The 24439-nt window shown below is 35.8% G+C and overlaps 2 protein-coding genes and 2 pseudogenes across 2 annotated transcripts; all 4 read left to right on the forward strand.

The window, feature by feature from the left end:
* Positions 1-3732: 3732 nt before the first annotated feature.
* On the forward strand, positions 3733-6396 carry LOC146728987 (uncharacterized). The gene is made up of 2 exons (XM_085495732.1): positions 3733-3847; positions 4142-6396. The coding sequence occupies exons 1-2, from the start codon at positions 3733-3735 to the stop codon at positions 6394-6396; spliced, it is 2370 nt and encodes a 789-aa protein (XP_085351858.1).
* A 131-nt stretch (positions 6397-6527) lies between these two features.
* LOC146728988 (uncharacterized) lies at positions 6528-7925 on the forward strand. The gene has a single exon (XM_085495733.1). The coding sequence runs from the start codon at positions 6528-6530 to the stop codon at positions 7923-7925; it is 1398 nt and encodes a 465-aa protein (XP_085351859.1).
* Positions 7926-8259: 334 nt separating this feature from the next.
* Positions 8260-9066, forward strand: LOC146728989 (uncharacterized; annotated as a pseudogene).
* Positions 9067-16267: 7201 nt separating this feature from the next.
* LOC146728990 (exonuclease 1-like) lies at positions 16268-19106 on the forward strand (annotated as a pseudogene).
* The last annotated feature ends 5333 nt before the right edge of the window (positions 19107-24439 follow it).

The raw sequence follows: 24439 nt of genomic DNA on the forward strand, positions 1-24439 counted from the left end.
GGCAACGAATATTGTACGGTGCCTCTAGAGCGGTGAAAGCGTTCTTTCAACAGACATGTACATATACTATTCTCCCAATTTGTTGTCTACGTTTTATATACGACACGGTCCATATAACAACGACTTGCCATACTAATAAAGGGTGGTGGTCGTCGCACTGAGCATGTGAGACATTTTCGTTGATAAACATTGATTTTCCCCCAATCCAATATGCTAATGAAAATCACAAGTATGAGGTTGAACCTGGGCGCGACATGCACTAATTACCGCCGGTGACTCCTTCGATACCTGGTAACGTCTCAGTTTGTAATCTTTGACCTGTGCAACAGTCAATGTCGCCATCTTGTTTATGCTTTATCTCGCGCATACGTGGCGCGACGACTATCGCACTTTAACCTACTCGTATATTGACACGCCCTTAATTCGGACCATACGTCTGTGTGTTTAGGAAAATTAAAGCAAATAAAATTCCGCGAGGCTGTTAAAGTTGGGCATAAAGCGCCAGTTGCAATGCGCTGCAAAAATTCAAAGCCAATGGCATGCCGTCATGGTTACTAAAACAGATTATAATCATGCACTTGACTCGCGCATGTTTCAGTGATCATGCGTAAATATTCAAATTATAATATCCTCGTACTCTCATTTTTATAAGTACGTTTTGATACAGAGTTTGTTCATCTCTGCTGAGAGTACTCGCATAACGTACTATATTTCACAAAGAAACAACTTTTATTGTGCTTGTGTTTATTTCATTTTTCAGAGATGCTGCTTGTATAATTTCTGCATACACTGCATGACATATGGTCGTTACTCGTTAAATTTATAATTTGAACAGTCTCAAATATTAACCAACAGATTAAATATTAACTTAACTCATAATATCCTTAGTACGATTTATCTATGATTATCTACGTGTGTTAATAATTTACGTTTATGTAACAGTACTATCAATATTGCACATTCTATATATTATTTATTATTAAACATCTGTCACCGTAATGCATTATAGCGTGCCATAATTTTGCGGTATTTTACAAGGCATTTTCATCTGACTATAATAAGAAATGCGAATTCCAAATAAGGAATGATTAATACGCGCGAAAGCGTCCTTTAACAATAAAAACAAACATGGCTGCCACCAGTGTTTGTGATTATTGGTCTAAAAACAACATTTGGGAGCAAATATCATGTACAATAAGTTAGTCTGAACACTTTTTATCCGATTTTGTGTTAACTTATGTCATTTAAAACATGTCTCCAAAAAGATAAAAAATGGGAGCAGTAACAGTTTGTGTTAGGGGAGGATCATTTGATATCTTGGGGGGCAGGAAGATTGAAATGAAGCCTACTTTCTGATAAGACATCAATTAATTATGTAAATACAATTACATACATATTATTTATGTGCTAAAAGTAAAGATAATAAAGGATGAACATGTACCTCCTATCAGCAAACTGCAACAAAAATGGTATATCATCATGTTGCATCTTCTTATTTCTTGTAAAGTAATCTACTTCTAGTGGCAAAAAAAAAACTACACTGCTCTCTTTGTTGAAATGTTCGTTTACCTTTATAGTACCATAATTCTCTATAAAGATATTTAATAAATAAATAAATAAATAAATAAATAAATAAATAAATAAATAAATAAATAAATAAATAAATAAATAAATAAATAAATAAATAAATAAATAAATAAATAAATAAATAAATAAAGTACATTAAATTGTATTTATTTCTAGACTGAATTACATACAAATTGCTTAATATTTTGAGCGTGTAATATAACAACTATCTACTAACACATGATTAGTTTCATCCATGTCAGTCTGCATCATTTCTTCATTGTCAGTTCTTCTCCAAATTGCGATGACAAATAGATTGTGAGTGATTAAGCCACTCTCTCAGCATCGCCTCAATATAATTTTCATTTTCACCAACATTAAGTGGCTCACAGTGAATGAAAATAACAGGAAAGCACATTAGTTTGTATGCAAACATTTCAGAAACAATACTATTGTACTCTAGATTTGCACAAATTTAATAATAATATATTGGAAAAATCAAAGCAACAATTCCCAATTATAATCCAACCAATCAATGTCAAAAGGCAATATTTACAAATCCGAGAACACACAGGGGACACACAAACAAAACAAACAACACACTGTCAAATCGATGAGAGAGATACATGGACCTCAAGGCACAAGCCAAGAGGTGATGTCAGGTGTTTCGAAAAGAGTAAGCACATCCTGCTCCACATGTGGCACCCGCCATATATCTCTCTGAGTCACAATCGTAAATTTTAGGTCATCCTCGTGCAAGACAATTGACATCCAGCGCTTCTATTACCATCTGTTTCATAGAAACATGATACTTGTCCATCAGCTGATAATACTTACCATAGATCAGCCTTTCTCTTATAATTCCTTGACTTAATAGTTTAAAACAGAGAAGACGATGTCGTTGTAAAAAATCAGAATACATACTACATGCTCTGCCATAACGGATAAGCTGAGATATGTGTGCTGTACACTAGTTTCTCGATTTCGTTATAGCGCCCTCAGTTCTTTTGTTTTAGCTAGGGTCAGAGGTCATACTACTTAGGAAAGTTTCAGACGACAAGCAGATTTCAACACATTTTGTCAACCTGTCGAAACGCATTGTAGACTCAGCGATGTAAGTTTATTTTTAATCTCGATGTTTATTTGATGTTTCAACCTTCCCCAGGACTAGTTATTTTCGAATTTATATCGAATTTACTGTCGTTTTCAATTTATTTCAATTGTTTACATTTACGCTGTACAATATATGCAGGTCGCCATGATTTATTGACAGTGTACCTTTTACACTTTTGTTTTGTAGTTTTACCGCTTGTTGATTAAACCATACCTATTCTAACGCACTTGAGGGTGGTTATTTCGAGAAGTGGTTGACACAGTACGGGTATAGATGCAGCATAGACCCCGGAACAGTGAAAATCATCTGAAAATATCCAGATACAGGTTGGTAGCTAGGAAATTAGAATCTCAAACAACAACCTCCACTTGAATGTGAATACTATTCAACCAACATGGCACATTATGAAGTAGACCATGAGTTACCTAAAAGCACTGAATATTATGATCTTGAATCCAATGTGACAGAAAAAGATGATAAGGGTGTTGACACACGAAAAGAGCGTCCTCAAAGGCAGAGAACCATGACTGCTAAAGCCCTCATCAATGCAATAACTGGTGCAGAGAAACAGATGACAACAATCTGGTCAAAGATAAAAACGACATTGTCCAGTGCACAATTAACATTAGTCCCAGTTGACAAAAGTGAAATCAGAAAACTCACTGAACAATATGATACTGCGTTCAGAGAAGTGATGAGACTGTACTCTCTTGACAAATCAGATGAGACAAAAGATGATGCATCATACATGGAGTCAAAATTCCTCAGAAACAAACAGATCATTGATTCAGAGCTGGAAGAAAATATAATCAGACAGAGTGCTTGGACTCCAACTATCAAACCTGAACCCAAAGGCTCACTGTCGGTCTCTGGTTCTTATACATCCAGAACATCATCGAAACTTAGCACTGCTAGAGCACATGCCCTTGCTGAAGCCGCTGCAGCAGCAGAGGAAGTTGAATTTGAAAAAAACCATAGCAAAACAGGAAGCAGCGCAGGCTGTACAAGAAGCTGACTTTAAAGCTAACATAAAAATACTGGAAGCTATAAAAATGGCAATTGCAAAGGCAACTGCACACGCCTTGGAGAAAGCAATGGAGGACGAAACTGCACAACAGTTATTCACCTCACCTTTACAGTCCTCAAATGATCATGTCTTACATTTTAGTATCCAAAATATTAATTCAGATGCACCACTGATTCCACCAGACAAGGTACATTGGAGACGCCGACGACACAACCAAGTTTCCCACAACAAGTTCCGTTCACATCAGACAGTCCTAATAATTATGTACCACTGACCAGTGAATACGTTAGAATCTTGGCTCGTCAGCGTCTGCCAGTGCAGGAGCCTGAGGTTTATGGAGGAGATCCCATCATGTTCTTGCCCTGGAAAAGAGCATTCGAATCAATGGTACAAACTGCATGCATTCCAACATCTGAGAAACTGACATTTCTTAGCCGATACACCCAAGACCTTGGTTGATAGGTACCGCCACAGATATGTAAGCAACGTTGAAACTGCATATCAAGAAACCTGGAAAGAATTACAAGAGAGATTTGGTAACCCAGCTGTGATTACAGGTGTTATCATCAGAAAACTGAACTCTTTCCCTAAATTAAGAGGGGAGGACAACAAACGTCTACTAGAATTTTCTGATCTGTGTGCTGATACAGTAGCACACATGGGAGAACTCACCCACCTTAGTACACTGAATGCTCCACATGGATTAAATCCTATCATAGAGAAACTGCCAGCATTCATACTCAACAAATGGAGAGAGCAAGTATCATCACACAAACAAAGACATGGCATATTTCCATCTTTTAGCTTCTTTGCAGAGTTCATCAAGGCTGTCACTAGAACACAAAATGATCCAGATGTTCCTAAATCCTACGTTACTATCACCACATCAGACAAGGTGAGGTCCAGTCAACGGTCAAGAACTGTAGCACATGTCAATGTCACAACAACTTCTAGTGACACAAAACAGTGTGCATACCATGATACCTCAGGTCACCATATAACTGAATGCAAAGCTTTCATCAAGCTACCAATAACAGAAAGAATGGAACTTTGTAGAAAGAAAGGTTTGTGTTTCAAATGTACACAAAAGCATCTAGCAAGGGACTGCAACACTCAGGTGAAATGTACAACATGTCAAAGCACTAAACACATAACTTGCCTCCACCATACATATGGAGAGTCCAAGAAACAACAGCCAACACAGTTGGTGGAAAATTATGAAACACAGGAGGCAACAATTAAGTGTACAAAACTTGGTAAATGCCCAGCAGGACGCTCCTGTGGGAAAATAGTTCTCGTTAAGGTATACAAACAAGGTGAACCAGCAAACGCCATAGCAACATATGCTGTCCTCGATGACCAATTTAATGCCTGTATGGGGACCACCAAACTTTTTGATGCACTGAAAATACAGGGTCCTGAACACGAGTATGAACTCTCAACATGTAGTAGCAAAGGAGAACTCAGAACAGGAAGGCGTGGTAACCACATCATTATTGAGTCTATAGATGGCAAGAAAGCATTCCCTTTGCCGGTTCTGCTTGAAAATGATGACATACCCAATGACAAGAATGAGATACCCATTCCAGAAATATGTAAATCATTCAGACACTTAGAACCCATAGCAGATAAACTCCCAACAGTATGGGAAGACATTGACATACACCTTCTGATAGGTAGAAACTGTCCAGAACCCTTGAAAGTTAGAGAAACCAGAAATGGACCAGTCAATTCACCCTGGGCTCAACGCACTGACCTTGGGTGGACTGTTTCAGGTGAACTCTGTCTAGAAACAGTAAGAGGTGTATTTAGAGCTTCTATACACCGCACTACCATGACCACATGCTACAATGATATATGCAAAACTCAACCGATGACAGAACCTCTCGGGTGTAATAACCACATACACATCAGAGACCCAGCAGTACCGCAACCCATCAAAGTATGTACAAACATATTTGAAGAAACGCCGGAGGATGAGACAAAGGCATTCTCCTTAGAAGACAAACAGTTCCTGAGCATCATGAAGCAGAACACTCATGTGAATCAAAATGGCAACTTAGAATTCCCTCTTCCCTTCAGACAATACCCACCAGATTTACTGAAAAATAACCGTCAGTCAGCACGCAATCAATTTGACAATTTGTTAAATCAGTTCGGTCGCAAGCCAGAGATGAGGAAACAATACTTAGAATTCATCGGGAAAACTACCAATCGTCATCATGCTAGTCCAGTACCGACAGCTGAGCTTGACTCCAACAACGTATGGTATCTACCACACTTTGCGGTATATCACCCAAAAAAAACACAGATACGAGTTGTATTTGACTCTAGCGCAAAACATAATGGAGTATCTCTCAATGATGCACTATTGCAGGGACCTGACCAAATGAACAGTCTCCTCTGGGTCCTGATGAGATTTCGACGTGAGCCCGTAGTCGTAATGGGAGACATAGAACAAATCTTTCACAGCTTCCATGTTAATAGAGAACATAGAGACTATCTACGTTTCTTCTGGTTCGAAGACAATGACACAGAGAAACCAGTAATCGAGTATCGCATGAATATACATTTATTTGGCAATGTGTCCTCACCCGCCATTGCCACATTCGGTTTGAGAATGATTGCAGAGGAAAACCAAGCGAGGAAAACCAAGCTACATCTGGAGCAGATGTTAAAGAATTCATAGATTATGACTTCTACGTCGATGCTGGACTGACCTCTCAACCAGATACCGCAACTGCAGTTAGCCTAATTGAGAGAACTAGAGATATGCTAGCGACCAATAATATCAACTTCCATAAAATAGTCTCAAACAAAATGGAAGTCATGACAGCTCTTCCAAGCGACATACATGCTAAAGATCTCCAGTGTCTCGATTTCAGCCAAGATATGTTACCTACACAAAGATCACTAGGCATACAGTGGTCATTGCAAGCAGACACCTTCACATTCAAAGTCAGCGTACAAGAAAAACCTTTCTCACGGTGGGGAGTACTAGCAACAGTGAATTCAATATATGATCCAATGGGAATATTGTCTCCGGTGACGATAGAGGGAAAGCACATTTTACGCAGATTGCTCGCAGACAGAGAACACAAGTCAAAACGTGCTGGATGGGATGACCCACTTTCCGAAGAGTATCATCACTATTGGACTCGTTGGTGCAACAGTCTCTCACACGTCAAGAACATTCACATGCAACATTGTTACTGTCCAACTGCCTTTGGACAGACCAAGAAAAGAGAGTGTCATATCTTTTCCGATGCTAGTGATAAAGCAATAGGCGCAGTCGCATACTTACAACTGATTAATCACAATGATGAAGTGAGCATATCATTCCTTCTTGGCAAAGCAAAGGTAAACCCAACACATGCCGTGTCAGTACCTCGTCTAGAACTTTGTGCTGCAGTATTAGCCACTCAACTAGCACAGAAGATAACATCAGAGATTAGACACACTATCGATAGTGTCACCTTTCATATAGACAGTACAATTGTCCTTGGTTATCTAAATAACCAGTCTAGGTGCTTCCATGTGTATGTAGCAAACCGCGTACAGAGAATACAGAACTTTTCGTCACCAGGTCAATGGCATCATGTGCCTACAGATCAGAATCCTGCAGATATTGCAACTCGATCAGTTTATGCAAGTAAACTCAACTCTACAATCTGGCTACGAGGACCGCACTTCCTTTGGCAAGCAGATTACAGAATTCAGCCTTTGAGCAGTAGTGAAAGTAAAGTTAGTGAGAATGACCCTGAAGTGCGTAAACATACACGTATATTAGCTACAAACATAAAACAGCACAAAGATGAAACACCACACAAAACCAACCACCTTGGATCAGAGAGATTCCAACGATTCTCAAATTGGGCTGCTTTCAAAGGTGCAGTGGCACAGATTATAACTAGAATACTACATTGTAAGAACAAAGACATTATACGACTCAAGATAGATACATTAGCATGTGCAGAAATAACTATACTGCATGCTGTCCAGCAAGAAACCTTTTCAGAGGAATTGAAGATACTGTCAACCAGACAGTCAGACAATGGTAATGGTAAACTGCCAAGAAAAAGTCCCCTTTACCGGTTAGACCATTCTTGGATGAGAAATGACTCATACGTGTTGGTGGAAGACTACGTCATGCAGACATTCAACTTTCTGGCCGCCATCCGATTGTACTTCCAAAGAAGAACCATATTTCTAAGCTGATCATCGAACATATACACAAAGAGGTACAGCATCAAGGCCATCTCCTCACACTCTCAGCAAGAACCAAGGGCTACTGGATACTTGGCTTGCACAACACAATCAGTGCAAAACCTGCAAAAGACTAAGAGCAAAACCGATAACCCAGATAATGGCTGATCTCCCAGCAGACAGAGTGGAGAACACTCCACCATTCACAAATGTTGGTATGGATGTTTTTGGACCATGGAGTGTAGCAACCAGAAAGACTCGAAATATCACAGCAGCAGCCAAACGATGGGCTGTAATTTTTGTGTGTCTTTACACTACCGCTATACACATTGAAGTCATCGACTTTATGGACACATCAGCATTTATCAATTCCCTTCGTCGGTTCATAGCTATACGCGGTCCAGTCAAGAAACTCAGATGTGACCAAGGCACTAATTTTATTGGCGCTAGGAATGAACTCAAAACCACCGTCAATGAGTTCGACCAGAATCGCATAGAGAAGTTCTTAACAAATAATACCTGTGAGTGGACCTTCAACCCACCACAAGCTTCGCATTTCGGAGGCATATAGGAAAGACAAATCGGCACAGTCAGGCGGGTTTTGGAAGCCATGTATGTCCAACTCGGCAAGCCACAATTCACACATGATCTATTGACAACATTGATGGCTGAGGTCTGTGCAATAGTCAATTCTAGACCTATAACTTCAATACCAGCTGATGGTAACGACCCACAAGCACTTAATCCTAATATGCTTCTAACCATGAAGACCCAATCAGTGCCCCCACCACCTGGAGTATTCACTCAGCATGACCTATACAGCAGAAAACGCTGGCGTCGTGTGCAATATTTAGCTGACCTGTTCTGGATTCGCTGGAGGAACGAATACCTGCAAAGCCGCCAGCCCAGATGCAAGTGGAACAAAATCACTGTGAATATCGAAGAAGGAGATGTTGTTCTGCTGCGAGACAAAGAACAACACCGCAACAACTGGCCACTCGCTCGCGTGGTGAAAGTATATCATAGTAAAGACGACAAGGTCAGGAAAACCGATGTAATGGTTTGCAGAGACAATGTCCGGCACATCTACCAGAGACCCATCACTGAACTCGTTCTGATTGAAAGTGTTAAAGTGGACAATAGTGATAAGTAGATATTGTAGATTAGTTAGAGTTATAATAGCATAGTATAGTAAAAACTTAGCATTGTTTTTGGGCGGGGAGTGTGCTGTACACTAGTTTCTCGATTTCGTTATAGCACTCTCAGTTCTTTCGTTTTAGCTAGGGTCAGAGGTCATACTACTTAGGAAAGTTTCAGACGACAAGCAGATTTCAACACATTTTGTCAACCTGTCGAAACGCATTGTAGACTCAGCGATGTAAGTTTATTTTTATTCTCGATGTTTATTTGATGTTTCAACCATCCCCAGGACTAGTTATTTTCGAATTTATATCGAATTTACTGTCGTTTTCAATGTATTTCAATTGTTTATATTTACGCTGTACAATATATGCAGGTCGCCATGTTTTATTGACAGTGTACGTTTTACACTTTCGTTTTGTAGTTTCACCGCTTGTTGATTAAACCATACCTATTCTAACGCACTTGAGGGTGGTTATTTTGAGAAGTGGTTGACACAGTACTGGTATAGATGCAGCATAGACTCCGGAACAATATGTAAATGCCATAAGCGGGGAAAACAGGTATATTGCTCTTAAGGTTTGAAAACTTGATGATAGTGAAATTGAAATCATCTCTTTTGTCATAAAGTCTGGTAGAAAGATGACCATTGTTGTCAAATTCGAGGTGAATGTCAAGGTATGAGGCCGATAAAGCTGATAATGTAGTTTTCTGGCAAGACTTGCTGCAATATTTTGATGAACAGTGGCTTTTTAGTATTGTTTATGGCTGTATGAACAAATGTTGCATACTTGTTTCTATTCATATCAATGATCTTGCAGTGTGGGTCAGTCACTGTTGTCATATTAACCCATTCTAGTTTGCCTTCAACAAATTGACCATTATTGAAAAGTTGAACTAGTGTGGTCAGTGTTGTTATAACTTGTGAGTCAACTCCTGACATGTCAATAGCACAATTTTTCAGCAGAATATAGAAAAATGTTAACCAATTGTCAATTGGGCATGTATTTAGATGGTTAACTTGACACAATTCTGTAAAAACAGTTCCTTCCCAAGAAGGAACATGAACAAGTGGAACTATCCTCTGTTTTGCTGTTTTTTTTACATTCTGAGATTTTCGTTTTACTGTGGTTGGTTTTCTAAGAGTCTCATTGTTTTTTTATTTACTTAGTAAAACCTTTTCTGTGTAGCTTTGTATTATTATAGGCACATACACATCCACCAACTACACCAACAGGAGTGTTACTAAAATTCTCTCTAATGTACAGTCATGCTCATCACTTGATTTAAGCTGTTCTTCTTTCTCAAAAGCATGTGTAGTCTTTCTCACAAAAGTTCCTACAGTCTTATTATACAAATGTAGTCTATTTTTACTGCATTCTTTAGCGAGCTATCGTGTATCTGTCTACAAAGGTATTCACATTTTCATCAGATAACAGCTTAGTAACTGTCTGTTACCTATCTTTGAGAAATGTTTCAATCTTTCTTCTCCTATCATCTTTGGTCAATAAGCTCTGGACTCCCCAACTGTTGACAATACTTGTCAAGTTGAACTACAGGGCAGTACTTGTCTTTAGGCACTTCATTGGTGAGTTAGTCTGATGTAGTTGAATCCATCTGTTCGTTTGTAATCTGGTACAGGTTGTTTGATCCACAAAACATTGATTGGTGCCCAGTGAACTGCTTCATACTTGCTATGATATGAACATTTCTGTCATTTGTCTACACAAGCTATAGCAGAATGCTTGAATGCAGCCATTACTTAATATATAGTGAGAATGAAAGAATTCTTGGAGGAATGAATAGTATGCACTTCCTGTACACTCTTTTCTCTGTTGTTCTTTTGAGTATACAAATGTCTTCATATAGTAAAATTGTTTCCATTGTTCATAACTGGGAGTGTATGCAGTGAAATATGACACCATTGCAAAGGATATTTATTGTACCTTTTTCTAAGATTCTCAGCATAAGATTGTGCAGCCTTCTGTTTTCTGCTTTCTTTGTACTGTTCTAATTTATCTCTAGCCATGCAGAGGACAGTTGCCGAAGAAAATTCTGAGAATAATGGTACTTTTTAGATTGTTATTGACCATCACCAATAGCTTCATTTAGAACATGCATGTCTTTCTGAACAATGTGACTTCTGAAGTCTTCAGGAGCAAACCAATGTTTGCTTTGGTACTGCAAATTATTAATGAGAATGTTCTCTACCATCCTCATTTGAACAATCTTTTCTGACACACTTACACCTGGACCAGAATCTGACGACTGCATGTCAATTAGCTTATGACAGGGCAATCCAATTGACTCCACCTTTCCCCTTAGGCTGACGATTTCTTCCTGTGTCTCCTTATATGCCTTCATGACCATGGCACAATTGTCATGCTTCTCCAATATTGTATTAAAAGTATGGTGAAGAATTTTTAACTATGCAGTGTTTTCAGGGTGGAGATGGACGCAAACAATTTCCTCTATGTAGTTTACTTTGGATTGTTCGCATGACCTTACAGTTTCTTTAGATTTTATAAACCTGCCTGAGTTTATTTTCCCAAGAAAATTGTTGGCTATTATCTTCAAATCTTTATCGTGTAGTCTGTGATCATATTCCAGGTGACCTGTGTCTAATTTTCTATGTATCCTACTGTGGGCCTTCACGTGCTCTGCAATGACATCATATATGGCAGATTCATCTGTTTTGGCAATTCTATACTTTCCCCTGCCTTTCCTTTTTTGTTTCAACAAATTTCCACCTCTTGAACTTGGAATATGTTGAGTATTTAACATACATAAAAGAAGCTGTCTTAAGCTGGTGAATTCTATCATGTTTCATACTAATGTCTTGTTTGAATTCATCAAATTCATCCTATGGCATAAGCTCTTTCTTAGCATCAAGTTTATCTTCGAATTCTTTATTTTCACTTCTGAAGATGCTATGACCTCTTGCAAGTCTGATTCTGCGTCAAGTTTAAACTGTTCTTTATTTCTATCGCATTCATCACACAAGGACAACACTTTTTCTTTGTTTTGTGGAATACATCTTTACTAACAACACCTGTTATGTCTTTCTGGATGAGTGTTAGTGAAAATCAAACTCAAGTGTCAGAAAAACTGCTTTGTCTAAAGATGAGGACAGTAAAGAAGATAAAGTGTTGACATATTGACCAACTGCTTGTTCATCACACTTTGATCTTAAATCTGATTCAAGATTCAAATGACTGAATATTTATAGAAATACAGTTTTACTTGCACTAACTCGACCTTCTAATTCTTGATCAGATATTAAGACCAGGTTTCTTTGAATATGTTGACAGTACACAATTATGACAGGTAAATCATTTACAGCAAATAATTTGTCTCTAAAATCCTGCCTGGCAGAATAATGGTTTCTTACTTGTGATGGTGCAGATAACATTGAACGATACTCTTGAAAAACTTCATTTAGTTCCATACATTTTTTCTATTTCTAGTTCCATAAGACAATGTTGTCGAGCAACATATTTTTTATGGTTCTTTTGAAATGGATCATCTATGTTGTGCTGTAATGTCTTGTATCGCTCTTTTGGATTTTCTCTACAAAATGAAGGACGAACATAGAGCAGTCCAATAGAGTCACACCAGTGTCTTTGATTCCTAGCCTCATTTGACTGAAATATGATAGAAATACAAATGTTATTAAGGGCAAGACTCTCAAATGTATCTATAGCAACATGGCTACCCACCATACAAATATCATTTTACAATCATAATTTTTCCAGTGACCCAAGAGAAAAAGTGTCCTGGTACCACCCCAATCATTTCACAGCAGAAATACATTGTTTAGTAGCATACACATTTGGTTAATGGTTAGGTGATCTATAGTGAGGATTGTAAAGTACCATTTCCTATTTAACTTCACTTTTGCATTGTTTCCTCTGGCTAATTTTCTTGTTTAGCAATTGTGGCTAACTGTTCATAAATATTGCTAGCCAGGAAATGTAAGATAACAAACTTAACTATAAAAAGAGCATAAACAATATATTTTTAAGTATTATCATTTTTAGTCTCAAACAATTATTAGCCAGTTTGCCTGGACAGCTGTGTAAACTTTTAGCCAACTGACCAGTTTATTAGCCATTCGTGTATCTGGCAAGTGATAAGGAAACACTGGTCTGCATATATTACGTGTAACAAACAAAATGTGATTTTATATTCAGTTCCTGTCATCCTTGGAGAGGGTTACATAATATCATCAATATATTTATTTTTTAGACAGCTGCAGAAATTGTATGCAGGCATGATTTCTATTCAGAATACCTCTGTCCAGTCTGCTAAGATTTTAATTGCTATTATTTATACCAGACTAATGAATAATATACAAACCATTACCTTTTGCAACTTGTCTTGACTGACAGTATCAGGCCCTGGATTCGGTTCTATTCCAGCAATTACCAGCATCATAGTCAACAACAAGAATGCCCAAAAACATCTCGAAAAACATGTGGAGGTAAACTTCCATGATACAGTGCTTGATTTTAGCATCTTTGAAGATCAGAAGAGTTTCCTACAGTGCATACCAAAAAAACACCCTACCCATGACCTCATTCTGCCCGGTGAACACAGGATGGCAGACGACAAAACACTCCAGAAATTTTTGGAAAATGCACATCTTTTTAAATATTATGATAAAATACGAGAATCGGTTGGGCGTAATTATGTCTCAGATTTGCAGATTTGTCTGGAGATGATTTGATAGAGTGGGGTTTGTGAAAAATAGAGATACGACGATTTAATCGGTATGTATTACATGACAAATAAAATTACATTAGTGATTGATTCGTGATCAATGTTTATTTTACTGTGAAATATTTTACTTTTACTGAAAATAGTTTTTGGGGGTGTTTTGTTGATGTAGGCCTAATTTTGACTGTGTTGTATAAAGGCACAATGTATTTGAAAAAAACATCATTTTCACTGCTTTGTTAGGGGTAAAGTGTTTTCAGTTAAAACTAAATCCAAGTGAAGATAAGTATTTCAAGGCATATCAACTCAAGTAGAATCATGTACATTTAAGAATCATGTATATTTAAGAATCATGTATATTTAAATTCATGACATTCAATGTAGGGATATTTCTATGGAACGCATATTTGGGAGAATAGATATCTCAATTTAAAATATAATAGAGTGATGAATATTAAAAACTATGCATACAACTATTTGAAATTAAAATCATTATTTTATTTTATTTTTGTAATTTCTTTTTGTTTTTAAAAACCATTTAGGTACTTGGAAATGAATAGAGCTTCAAGGTCATCTGCTTCCACAAATCATCAGATACAACATCACAGTGTAGCTATGAATATACCTTTACCAACATCATTTGGGTCACTTCACACCAGAAACCATGGACAAATAGTAGCTGTCTCAGAAGAACGATTGAAACATAAATATGAGTTTATCTTTCATAAAACCCCCACAAAAGGAGAACACGTTCAAGCTAACACATTCTCATTGGGCATGTGTGCTTCTCATGCGGATAGAAAATATAGCATTGGAGAAAAAAATTCAAGTTCTGGGCTCAGAGAGAGAAGAAGCTGCGAACAAACAACCTAGTTCAAGTAATCCCTGAGTTCAAGAAATGTCAACAAATAGTTGAAACGTCATCTGGGCATAAATATAACGAAGAAAAGAATGTGTTTTTTTTAAAATGAAGGACATTAAAAAGAGATATGCTGATTTATATACTTCAAAACAAGGCGACATTTTGACAGATATAATGCTTTATGTGATGTAATTAACAAAGTTCATGAAACTGTGTCCAACGTTCAAAGGATATGTTTGATGAGCAGTTTTGAAAAGTGAAGAAACAAGATCTGCGATCAAGTTGTGCCAAAGAAAGATATGACTTTTTCTTCAAAAAATGAACAAAAGGTTATTGTATGCTATACAAGCATGAGTGAAATACAAGAGAAAAAATGTTAATTTTAAACAAGTTCAAGGAATATATAAGATGCATGTAGGCAGAAATGAACAAACAAGAAAACAAAGAAAAAATCAAAGCAAATGTAAGAGGCGACACATTTCTACCAGAAATACTAATCCACATCAAAAAGCAAAACACGGTCGCCTACTTACTATAGATGTAGGACACCCAGATATCGCACACATGTTTCAAAACATAAAACCAAAGCAAAGTGGTTTAAAGACAGTGGGTGCAGTAATTGTAGAAGATATAATAAGTGCATTGTTAGAGACAGTTTACACTAGTTTAGTTGATGAAATTGTTGAGCAAAATGATTAATAAAAAATAATTTAAACATTTTATTTTTTGTCTTGTCTTGTCTTGATTTTTGTTAAGGGTGTCTCAGAGTTTCATTTTTTACATGCACATAGTGTAGGATTTGTTTTCAAGCATTGTCATAGCATTTTTTTCACAAAATCTTCCTGCCCCCACCCCAAGGATATAAAATGGTCCTCCCCTAATTAACCATTTGAGCGTCAAAGTCAGTATTTGCTACGATTCACAGAATAAAACAAATTATATTGATTACAGATTTTTGTTTCTTCAAAATTTTGATTTAAACCTGTAGCTAATGGAAAATTATGATCTACACCTGTAGCTAATGGAAAATTATGATCTACACCTGTAGCTAATGGAAAATTATGTCCATTTGGTTCAAAATGGTCTAACATATTATGGAAAATGTTTAACCAATAATTTTGTTGGAATAATAATGGTGCTCAAATTGTTAATGGCATTCAGATATATGCCAGGCGACGAAAATATGCAACTTGTATCAGTTGGCCTTAGGTCGACTCAGATTAAACTTCCGGTTTGAACAACTCTTAGTCTCGTTTTCGCGTACTTTTGCTGAACCGATTCAACCTCTTACAGTTAACATTGGTAGTTTTATGATTTATAAATCGGTAAGTATGTAACCTCGACTTGTTATCAATCTTTTTGCTATTTAACGTATCTAACTTTTAATTTAAAGTTTAAATACACACAGTGTTTTTAAGATTAAGTAAAGTAAAAGCGAGCATTGGACAGTGTTCAAAGTGTAAATTTCTGGTTCAAAAACTATATTGTAGACAAACAAAGAACACATCGCAATAAATAGTAATTTCAAAAACGAAACAAAGGGCATGATCGGGGGTACTATAGTCGTTAGTATAACCGTTTTATGCATGCAACATGAAATGTAGATTTTTTGTTCTTTGTTTTAGGATACGTAATGGGAATTAAGAGTCTATACAATGAACTGAGTGAAGCAAGACGACCCATTAGATTACAAGATTTCAGTGGCAAAACGTTGTCCCTTGATGCATCAATGGTTTTACACAAAGGTTGCTGTGGTTGTGTACGGGAACTTGCAGAGGGTATACCAACTGAGGGTACATAGAATCAATTACAGTAGTTGTTATTGTACAACTTTTCACCGAATTTTCACACTGCAGAGTTGAATTATTGTAGATGTTTTGTTTGCCACACACGACTGAAAAAAAATCCCACCAATCTCATTTTGAAATTACTTTGATACAGAAAATAAACATTTTTATTACAAAATATGTCTATATTTTTTATGATTAATTTTAGGTCTGATTTTTTTATTTAATAGGTACATCAGATATTTTATGAAATGGGTGTTGAATCTGGTCAACATTGACATAAAACATCTATTTATACAACATAGTTCCCTGTAAAACGCGCTGAAAATGAGAAACGTAAACGGTAAATCTAAATTGCTGGACCAGTTGGACATGCATTTTCATTTGGGAACAGAATTTGTAGAGATCTGACATAATTTGTATTAACAAGGAATTTCATTAAGAAATGTATCGATATATTACTAATTATTCATATTTCAGAGAAAGCGCCAGTTGTCACTGCTGAAAGCTAAGGAGTTTTGGAAAAATGGAAGTTACATGGATACACAGAGATATTATTTTGCTGCTGCAAGTATTACTGAAGATATGATGCAAGCAGTTATAAAGGTAGATAAATCAAAATTAATACCATATTCATATTCAATGTCCACTCCTTGTTAGAATCATATGTACAAAATTATGCTATGTTTAAATCCAACTTATTTTGACCCTTGAAAATTGCTATCTTTCCTTGCATGTGCTTCTATTGTAAGAGCATTGTCTCCCAAGATGTTCATATTTTAATGACTATTCACCCACACCATTACAGATTACCATCAAGTATGACTTAATTGTTGTTTACCCAACATAATTTAAAATGTCATGCCTCATAATAAATGTTACTAATTTTCATTCATTTACAGTCACTGCAAAACCATAATGTTGACTATATTGTCGCTCCATGCAAGGCAGATTCACAAATGGCGTTCCTTTGCATGTCTGGGAAGGTGGAAGGTGTGATCACAGAAGATTCTGATGTACTTCTGTATGGTGCATCAAAGGTAGTGCATATCAAATAAATATTTTTAACTGTTTTAATTCATAATACAATGGCAACCACTCCAGAAACACTTGCTACTTTATTTTTCAATTTATTTCTGTGTATATTCTACTAGCTAATTGAAAATATTTTTGTTTTGTTTTTTCAGGTTTTTACCAAAACTGACATAGATAACAACACTCCATTGGCTTCAATGCAGATAATTGGACATTTATCAAGTTTACATACGAATGTATATTTGCGATTATTTAGAATCAATTCCAAATATTGGGATCAAGAGGGCTATTGAATTTCTCCAAACAATAAAAGAGAAGGATATATTTCAGGTATTTTCACTTTATCAAATGAATACAAAATTTCCACCTCATTAACTTGTAAAATCTGCTTCTCCGATTTTGGGGGGACAAGTTCAGAAATGTTCATATTGTTGTGGAGCTGGATTCATTGAAATGTTGTCATTCTAAGCATAGTGCATTACATTATTATTATTCTTCTACAGGCTATTCCATGAATGGGGATTTATTTGAACCGCCAAATTACAATACCAGAAAGATATGTGAGTGATTTCATAAAGTGTTTGGATATTTGTAGACACCATTTGATTTGGAACAACAGAAATTGGTCCCCCTGAATCCCTATGAAGTCTTTCATCAGGAAATGCCATATGCTGGAGAGTATCCTTTTCATGATGTTGTGTGAATGTCAAAAGAGTTTCACCATTTTTCAAGAACACAGTACATGCATCTCAGTGTTTCATCAATGTATAAATATTTTTCCTTTACACAATCTTGTATAGAATGCTGAATAAGGATCAGGCCTTTGGCCTTGCTATTGGGAATCTTTCCATTAAAGATTTGTTCATCATCAACAATTTTGTCCCACCAGCCATCTTTAATCGGGTATGACAGTTAAATATACATGTACTTTAACAATGTGAAAATTTTGCCAAGTGATCAAAGCATACCAACACTGGCCTAAGGAAAAAAAATGTATCAACACAGTAAACCAGTTTGAAGCTGCATGTATTTGAAATGACTCTTAAATCCACCTGTATTTTGGTGTTACACTGTATGCAGTATATCATATATTTTTGAAAAGAGGAAATAATAATTTAACAAAAATTTAGACAATAAAACTTTAATTTAATGTACAAATGTATTCACAACTCCAAGGTACAGTTCTGGAGATTTATACATTCCCTTGGCAATTACAATTCCAAAATATTGTACAATTAATGGTTACCAGGATTCATCTCCACTTTTCAGTCACTGAATTTGGAAATCACTGTCACAGGATTGGAAGAAGCCTTGGTTTGGACTTTGCCATACTGTTCTGTTATTAAACTTGGTCTATGTGTTGTGAAGATATTCACTCTTCAGTCATCGCAATTTGCAGATTTGTCACATGGAGTAGTGAAATTATCAGATGAAAGACTATGTGTATTTAACTTACCAGCTTTGATAAGATGTATTATTAGTGATTGTTGTACTGTAAATCTAAACAATAGATTCCTTTTAATGCCGTGGAATTAGACAATTTCAGATGACATTTCAGTTTCAGATGATGATCTGCCTTTAGATGCCATGTCTATTTCTAGTTTAACTAGATCTTATTTTTGTAAGAGTTTAAAGCATTTCTCACATTAATCGTCGTAATCCGTACGTAATTTCCAATTTTGATTCTTGAACACAAATTATCAATTATCTAGTAGACTAGTATTATAAAAATGTTACATGTAATTAGGAGTGTGTAAAAACAGTATTTTTTACTGTAAATGGAACCTTCATTTAATTTCTGTAACCTGGTATCCAGGTCCCCTGTTCTTTTATGCTAGTTTCTAACACTAAATTCGACAATGTAACTATACTATTTATGAATAACTCAAACAGTTGCCATGCAACACATTCACATTACATCGAATCAACAAATATTGTAAAGATAAAATCACCCAAAACGAAAACAAACCCAAAATTGTACTTGTTAAACAAATATTTTGAACAACGCCCACAAAGTGCACTCTGTGTGGACAGGTTCAGCGCAGTAATATCGTTATTAATCATCTTAGTAATTATATCTGTACGTGTATGCAGTACGTTCGCAACGGGATAGAATATGTTGTGTCAAAGTTCATAATAACACTTTCTAAAGAAATAGAGACAGAGCTGGTTGCCAGTGAAGAATAGGAACGTAAAGAGATGGTCACAAAATATATCAAATAAATATAGACGGATATAAAATATATTTTGTAAACAATACGGAATGCACATAAGTTGTCTCAACGTATACATAAGCGCATTCTGGAGTGAATACGTAAATAAATCATACGGACAATAACAATAGACACATATCCCGTCAAGTTAGCGTATGTAATTAAACACATTACACTAGTTCAACGACGTAAACTACACTGAGACGTGGTTATAGTATGAAGTGACCAGTCTCAATAGAAATTGGTGGCATATCACACACCCTGGTGATCAGTATAGTCTTGGGGATCGTTGGAAAACGGGTTCACATAATACAATATTATTTTTTTTTATTTATATAAGTTCTTAAAAAATAGGATAGTGATTGGACTTTATCACTGCACAGCATAAATCCCACAATCGTACGTATTATTACATTAAAAGAATGCAAATACATTACAGTGCTTCATCAAGGTTTCCATTCACTAAAATGGCAATTCCCTGTCAGGTATACAAACAAGCTGATTAGCGCTAGCGTATGTGATATTAAAATTCATAAAACTATCACACGTGTTTTAATGAACTACAATAAACAAACACATTGTCATCTCCACAGAGCAAAACTTGACACCTGAGGTCGCTGTTGCAATGTTTCCTTGATCAGTACTGTACGGGCGGAAAATGTAGCTTTTAAGTTTGTCAATTCGTATATCTGGAAACAAATTTTGTTTTAGCATACATGATATTACTATAGCAACCGCTTTAGTTGACGAATAACGATAGTGTTCACAATACGTTTAATCAAATATTATATCGTGCGAACAAGATGTATATAATTGGTCGAAAACAGGTTAGTGCAATATCCGCAGGCAAACAATTATTAAACTAGCACTTAAAGGGTCGATCGCTGCAATTGATACACACGTCTATTACCACAATTTTCTGACCGCAGTTTCTTAACCAGTAACTAGGGAAAAACGAGTTAAAAATTGATCTGTAATGCAGATATTCTCTACACATTACTAACCAAGCTAGTATAACAACATATATATTGTCTGAAAGCTTCGTATATTCACAGCCGTATTCGTCTATTAATCCAACCTTTCAAATAGTTGCGAGAAACGAGAATAACCGCTTCCCTGAAAAGTTACCATTGTGTTCTTTCTTTTCTTGACCACGAACCATCAGGAATGACAGAAAATATAAGTATCATAATTTCAGTGTGATATTACAATACACAGTGTTCGCATTCTGCGCAGTAATTGGGCATTACACGTCACAAGGGACTAAATAATTGTTTGCTCTTTCTCCCGTGCAAGTGAATTATTTCTCTAGCAAAATAAAACATTCGAACCACTGACTCGCGACGACGTGTCGCAAATACATATGTGGCGTTTTGCGAAGCAGACGATTTCCATTTGTTGTCTGTATTGGGTGAGATTCACAACGGACTGAGAAAGTGATTGCTGGCGTTATTACTATCCTACAGAAATTAGGAAAGCTATCAAAGCTATGTTTATTCTGTCATGGATTCTACGCCGGTTTACAGCGAACCAATGGTCAGTTGTACTCTAGGTAGTCAACTAGAACCATACGATACGGGCTACAAAGCCGTAAATGAAGTATTCCCCACAATGTCATCCAAGTTAAAGAGCATAGGAAAAAGTAAAGTACGTCACATGATTTCCTGAATGAATATGTTTTCATAAATAATTGAAATCAGAACTATTATAATATATCATAATGTTGCATGCGTTTTCGTCAATGTCACCTTAATCTGAATTCTTGTTTGATTCAATTAAATTTATTTTAATTCGAGATGTATAATCTCTAACTACCTCCACATATGAAAACGACCAAAAATCAAATACAAAAGAAAATTGATGAATATTGTTCAAATACTGGACTTGATGTAACATGACATATATGTAATATCGAGTCATTAAACGTACTCCCGGCAATCAATTAACATTTTATACTGGATATCGATGTCCAAAATAAATACATTTTTATAAAAATATTTTCATTCTGATATTAGTTGAATCGCACATCAATTCTGATCTCTCCAATTATAATTCTACGAATACATATATAATTCCTATGTTTCGGATTTGCTGAAGCGTGCCGTGTCCGTGATGTTTGAAATAAATATATAAATATTGAAGCTCAACTAGACTTTGATTTTCAATGAAGAGAAAACTAGTGCCCTATCTCCGGTATCTTCATACTGTTCAAATATACTACGCATTATAACTATGTTTTCAATTAAAATACAATATTATTTAAAGATGCTAATAAATTGACTACAGCCAACAAAGTTCAAATGAAATACAGTAAAATTAACATGTCATTATTTCAAAGGCAAAGGGGAAACACAAATACATTACAGCGTCTATAATATGAAAGATTGCGGTGTTTAGTTATTTATATTATTCAGTTATTAGTGATCAGTCCCGTCCTATATGTGCCATTTAGTATTATATTTAATCACTCACATGCTCAACATGATTGATCAGCAATCAATTACCTCTGAGGGGTAGATCAATATAAAAGAGTCTAAGTTATAACGAAAAGGGAATGAATGTACACATGAAAGAAAAAATAACCCGGATGACACATAAAACCAAGTCTGATGTAGAGAAAGGAAGCGATCAAATGATTCTGTTTGATAAGTCGTAAGATATGCACATTATATCTGTATTACGTTTTAATGTGCATATTCATATCATATCTATTTACCTTCCAATAAAGGTATAAATCGGATTCAAATCATAAGAGTAAATCAATCTAAATCCATACACCTGAAATTCAACGTACATAAATTTATTGTTCCTAATACATATATACATATATATTGGAGTAAAATTATAATTTACCTAAATTGACAATTTAATTTAGTGGGCGTTTTATGTGTTTATATTTCGTTGAGGATATATTCTACTAAACAATTTATCTATCTCAGTGTGTATGTGAATGACAGATTATTAGAGAATGCGGTGGTAGTGTCAATAAGCGTCCTAGATACATATCAACATTTCCGCAACGATAGGGAATGAAAACATTTACTTACATGGTACTGCCGTAGATTGAAAAGCAAGTTGTACCAAGTCAAGTTAACCAACAGCGGGTTTATTGTGTAGCTGAGCTAAAACAACAACATAACAAATTAAATGCTAAAAATCAGACCTAACCCATGTAACCATGATATTTGAAATATTGTCCGCGACTGCAGGAGAGAATAGAATACTGTTTGAGAAGCAAAAACAAGTCTCGCGGCTCATTCGCTCTCACCACGAGATGTCGGCTGCCATTTTTTGCTAATTGAATCAAAATGGAATTGAATCTTTAATTGCCTATATATTTCTCTCTAATATGTTTTTTTGGAATATCAGGGAATAATATTATTATTATCACAAGCACAAGCCAAGTTGTCGGTTCTTCCATGAATTTGTTATTTATTTCTGACTATTTTTAGGACCTTTCTTTGCACTGAACGCGCTCTTTGTATTTACATTCAGGCAATTGTCGTCACGAAACGTGTGATCTTCGACAATTCTGTGAAAATACATGTGTAAATTAATACATTTCAGTGTAAATAAATTTGTAAATTAATACATTTCTGTGTAAATAAATGTGTAAATAAATACATTTCTGTGTAAATAAATGCTATAGAAAACTTTTTATCGTGAACATAAATATAAACACCGTTTATTCGGCGAACATACATATTATTTGGAAATGAGTTATTCGTTACGAAGGAAGAAAAACTGAGAAATCGCCCACCGGCCGTGTTGGCGCGCGTCGTCACGCCTATAAACTACGTTACGCGATGTTTCAGTACAGCAGCGACTGGAATGTTATTATACACAGAATATTTGATTGAAAATAGTTCGTAACCAAATGTATCCGTGTTATAATTTTCTGCCACCACCTGTAAAGGCAAACCATTGCTCTGTATACCGGGAACTGGAACTCGGTGCAATAGTTACAGTGCTGGTGACATAGCCAAGAGATTTAATGACGTAGAACGACCAGGGTGTAACAACCGTATTTTCTGTTCACCAGAGAATAACTTGTACTAGCCTGTACATGTTGTAACAATCAATATTTGCTATTTAATTAACGACAATACTTTGTAAAACAATTAAACTACAACGTCATAAACCGTGTTTTCTCTGAACAATACCGCAGGCATACAACGAAACCAAATTTCAGATTGGCTACCTGACATCGCGTACAAAAGATAACCTCGGTAGTAAATGTCACTAGATCCTCATATATGCATAGAGGGGGGGGGGTAGCTGGTACAGGTTACAGGAAATAAAAAACGGCATTTCACAGGAAATAAAATGAAAATTCCATTTAATAATTTACAGATAATATCTTTTTAAAAATTACGGACAAATAAAATAGCTGATTACATTTTACAACTTGGCCATGTCTACGAATTTACAAGGTTTATATTTACATTACATTATTACGATAATAGAACATTTGATTATAGCTTACGAACATACCCCTCGCCGACCCTCTGCATACTATGAAGGTGGCTTATAAATACCTCATCTAATACTATTTTTAATATTTCAAATAGCTTTCACCTCGCTGGCACGAATAATTTACAACTAATACATATTAAGTTTAACTTTTCAATCCGAATTCGGGTAAATTCTTAATAGCTAACAGTCGCTATTTATCTATATATATAAGATAACTATTAAAATACATATTCGAAATACAAATGACATAGAGCAAATTGATGGTACACACAATTCTCTTAAAAGCTTGTTGTT

Source organism: Saccoglossus kowalevskii, chromosome 22 (assembly GCF_978046115.1).
Source record: "Saccoglossus kowalevskii chromosome 22, keSacKowa6.1, whole genome shotgun sequence".
Lineage (NCBI taxonomy): Eukaryota > Metazoa > Hemichordata > Enteropneusta > Harrimaniidae > Saccoglossus > Saccoglossus kowalevskii.

Bases quoted from the DNA above. Each gene is read 5' to 3' on its own strand.
- LOC146728987 (XM_085495732.1), top strand. From the start codon at position 3,733: ATGGCAATTGCAAAGGCAACTGCACACGCCTTGGAGAAAGCAATGGAG. The intron at 3,848-4,141 runs GTATCCAAAATA...GACATTTCTTAG, and splicing joins TGATCATGTCTTACATTTTA to CCGATACACCCAAGACCTTG.
- LOC146728988 (XM_085495733.1), top strand. From the start codon at position 6,528: ATGGAAGTCATGACAGCTCTTCCAAGCGACATACATGCTAAAGATCTC.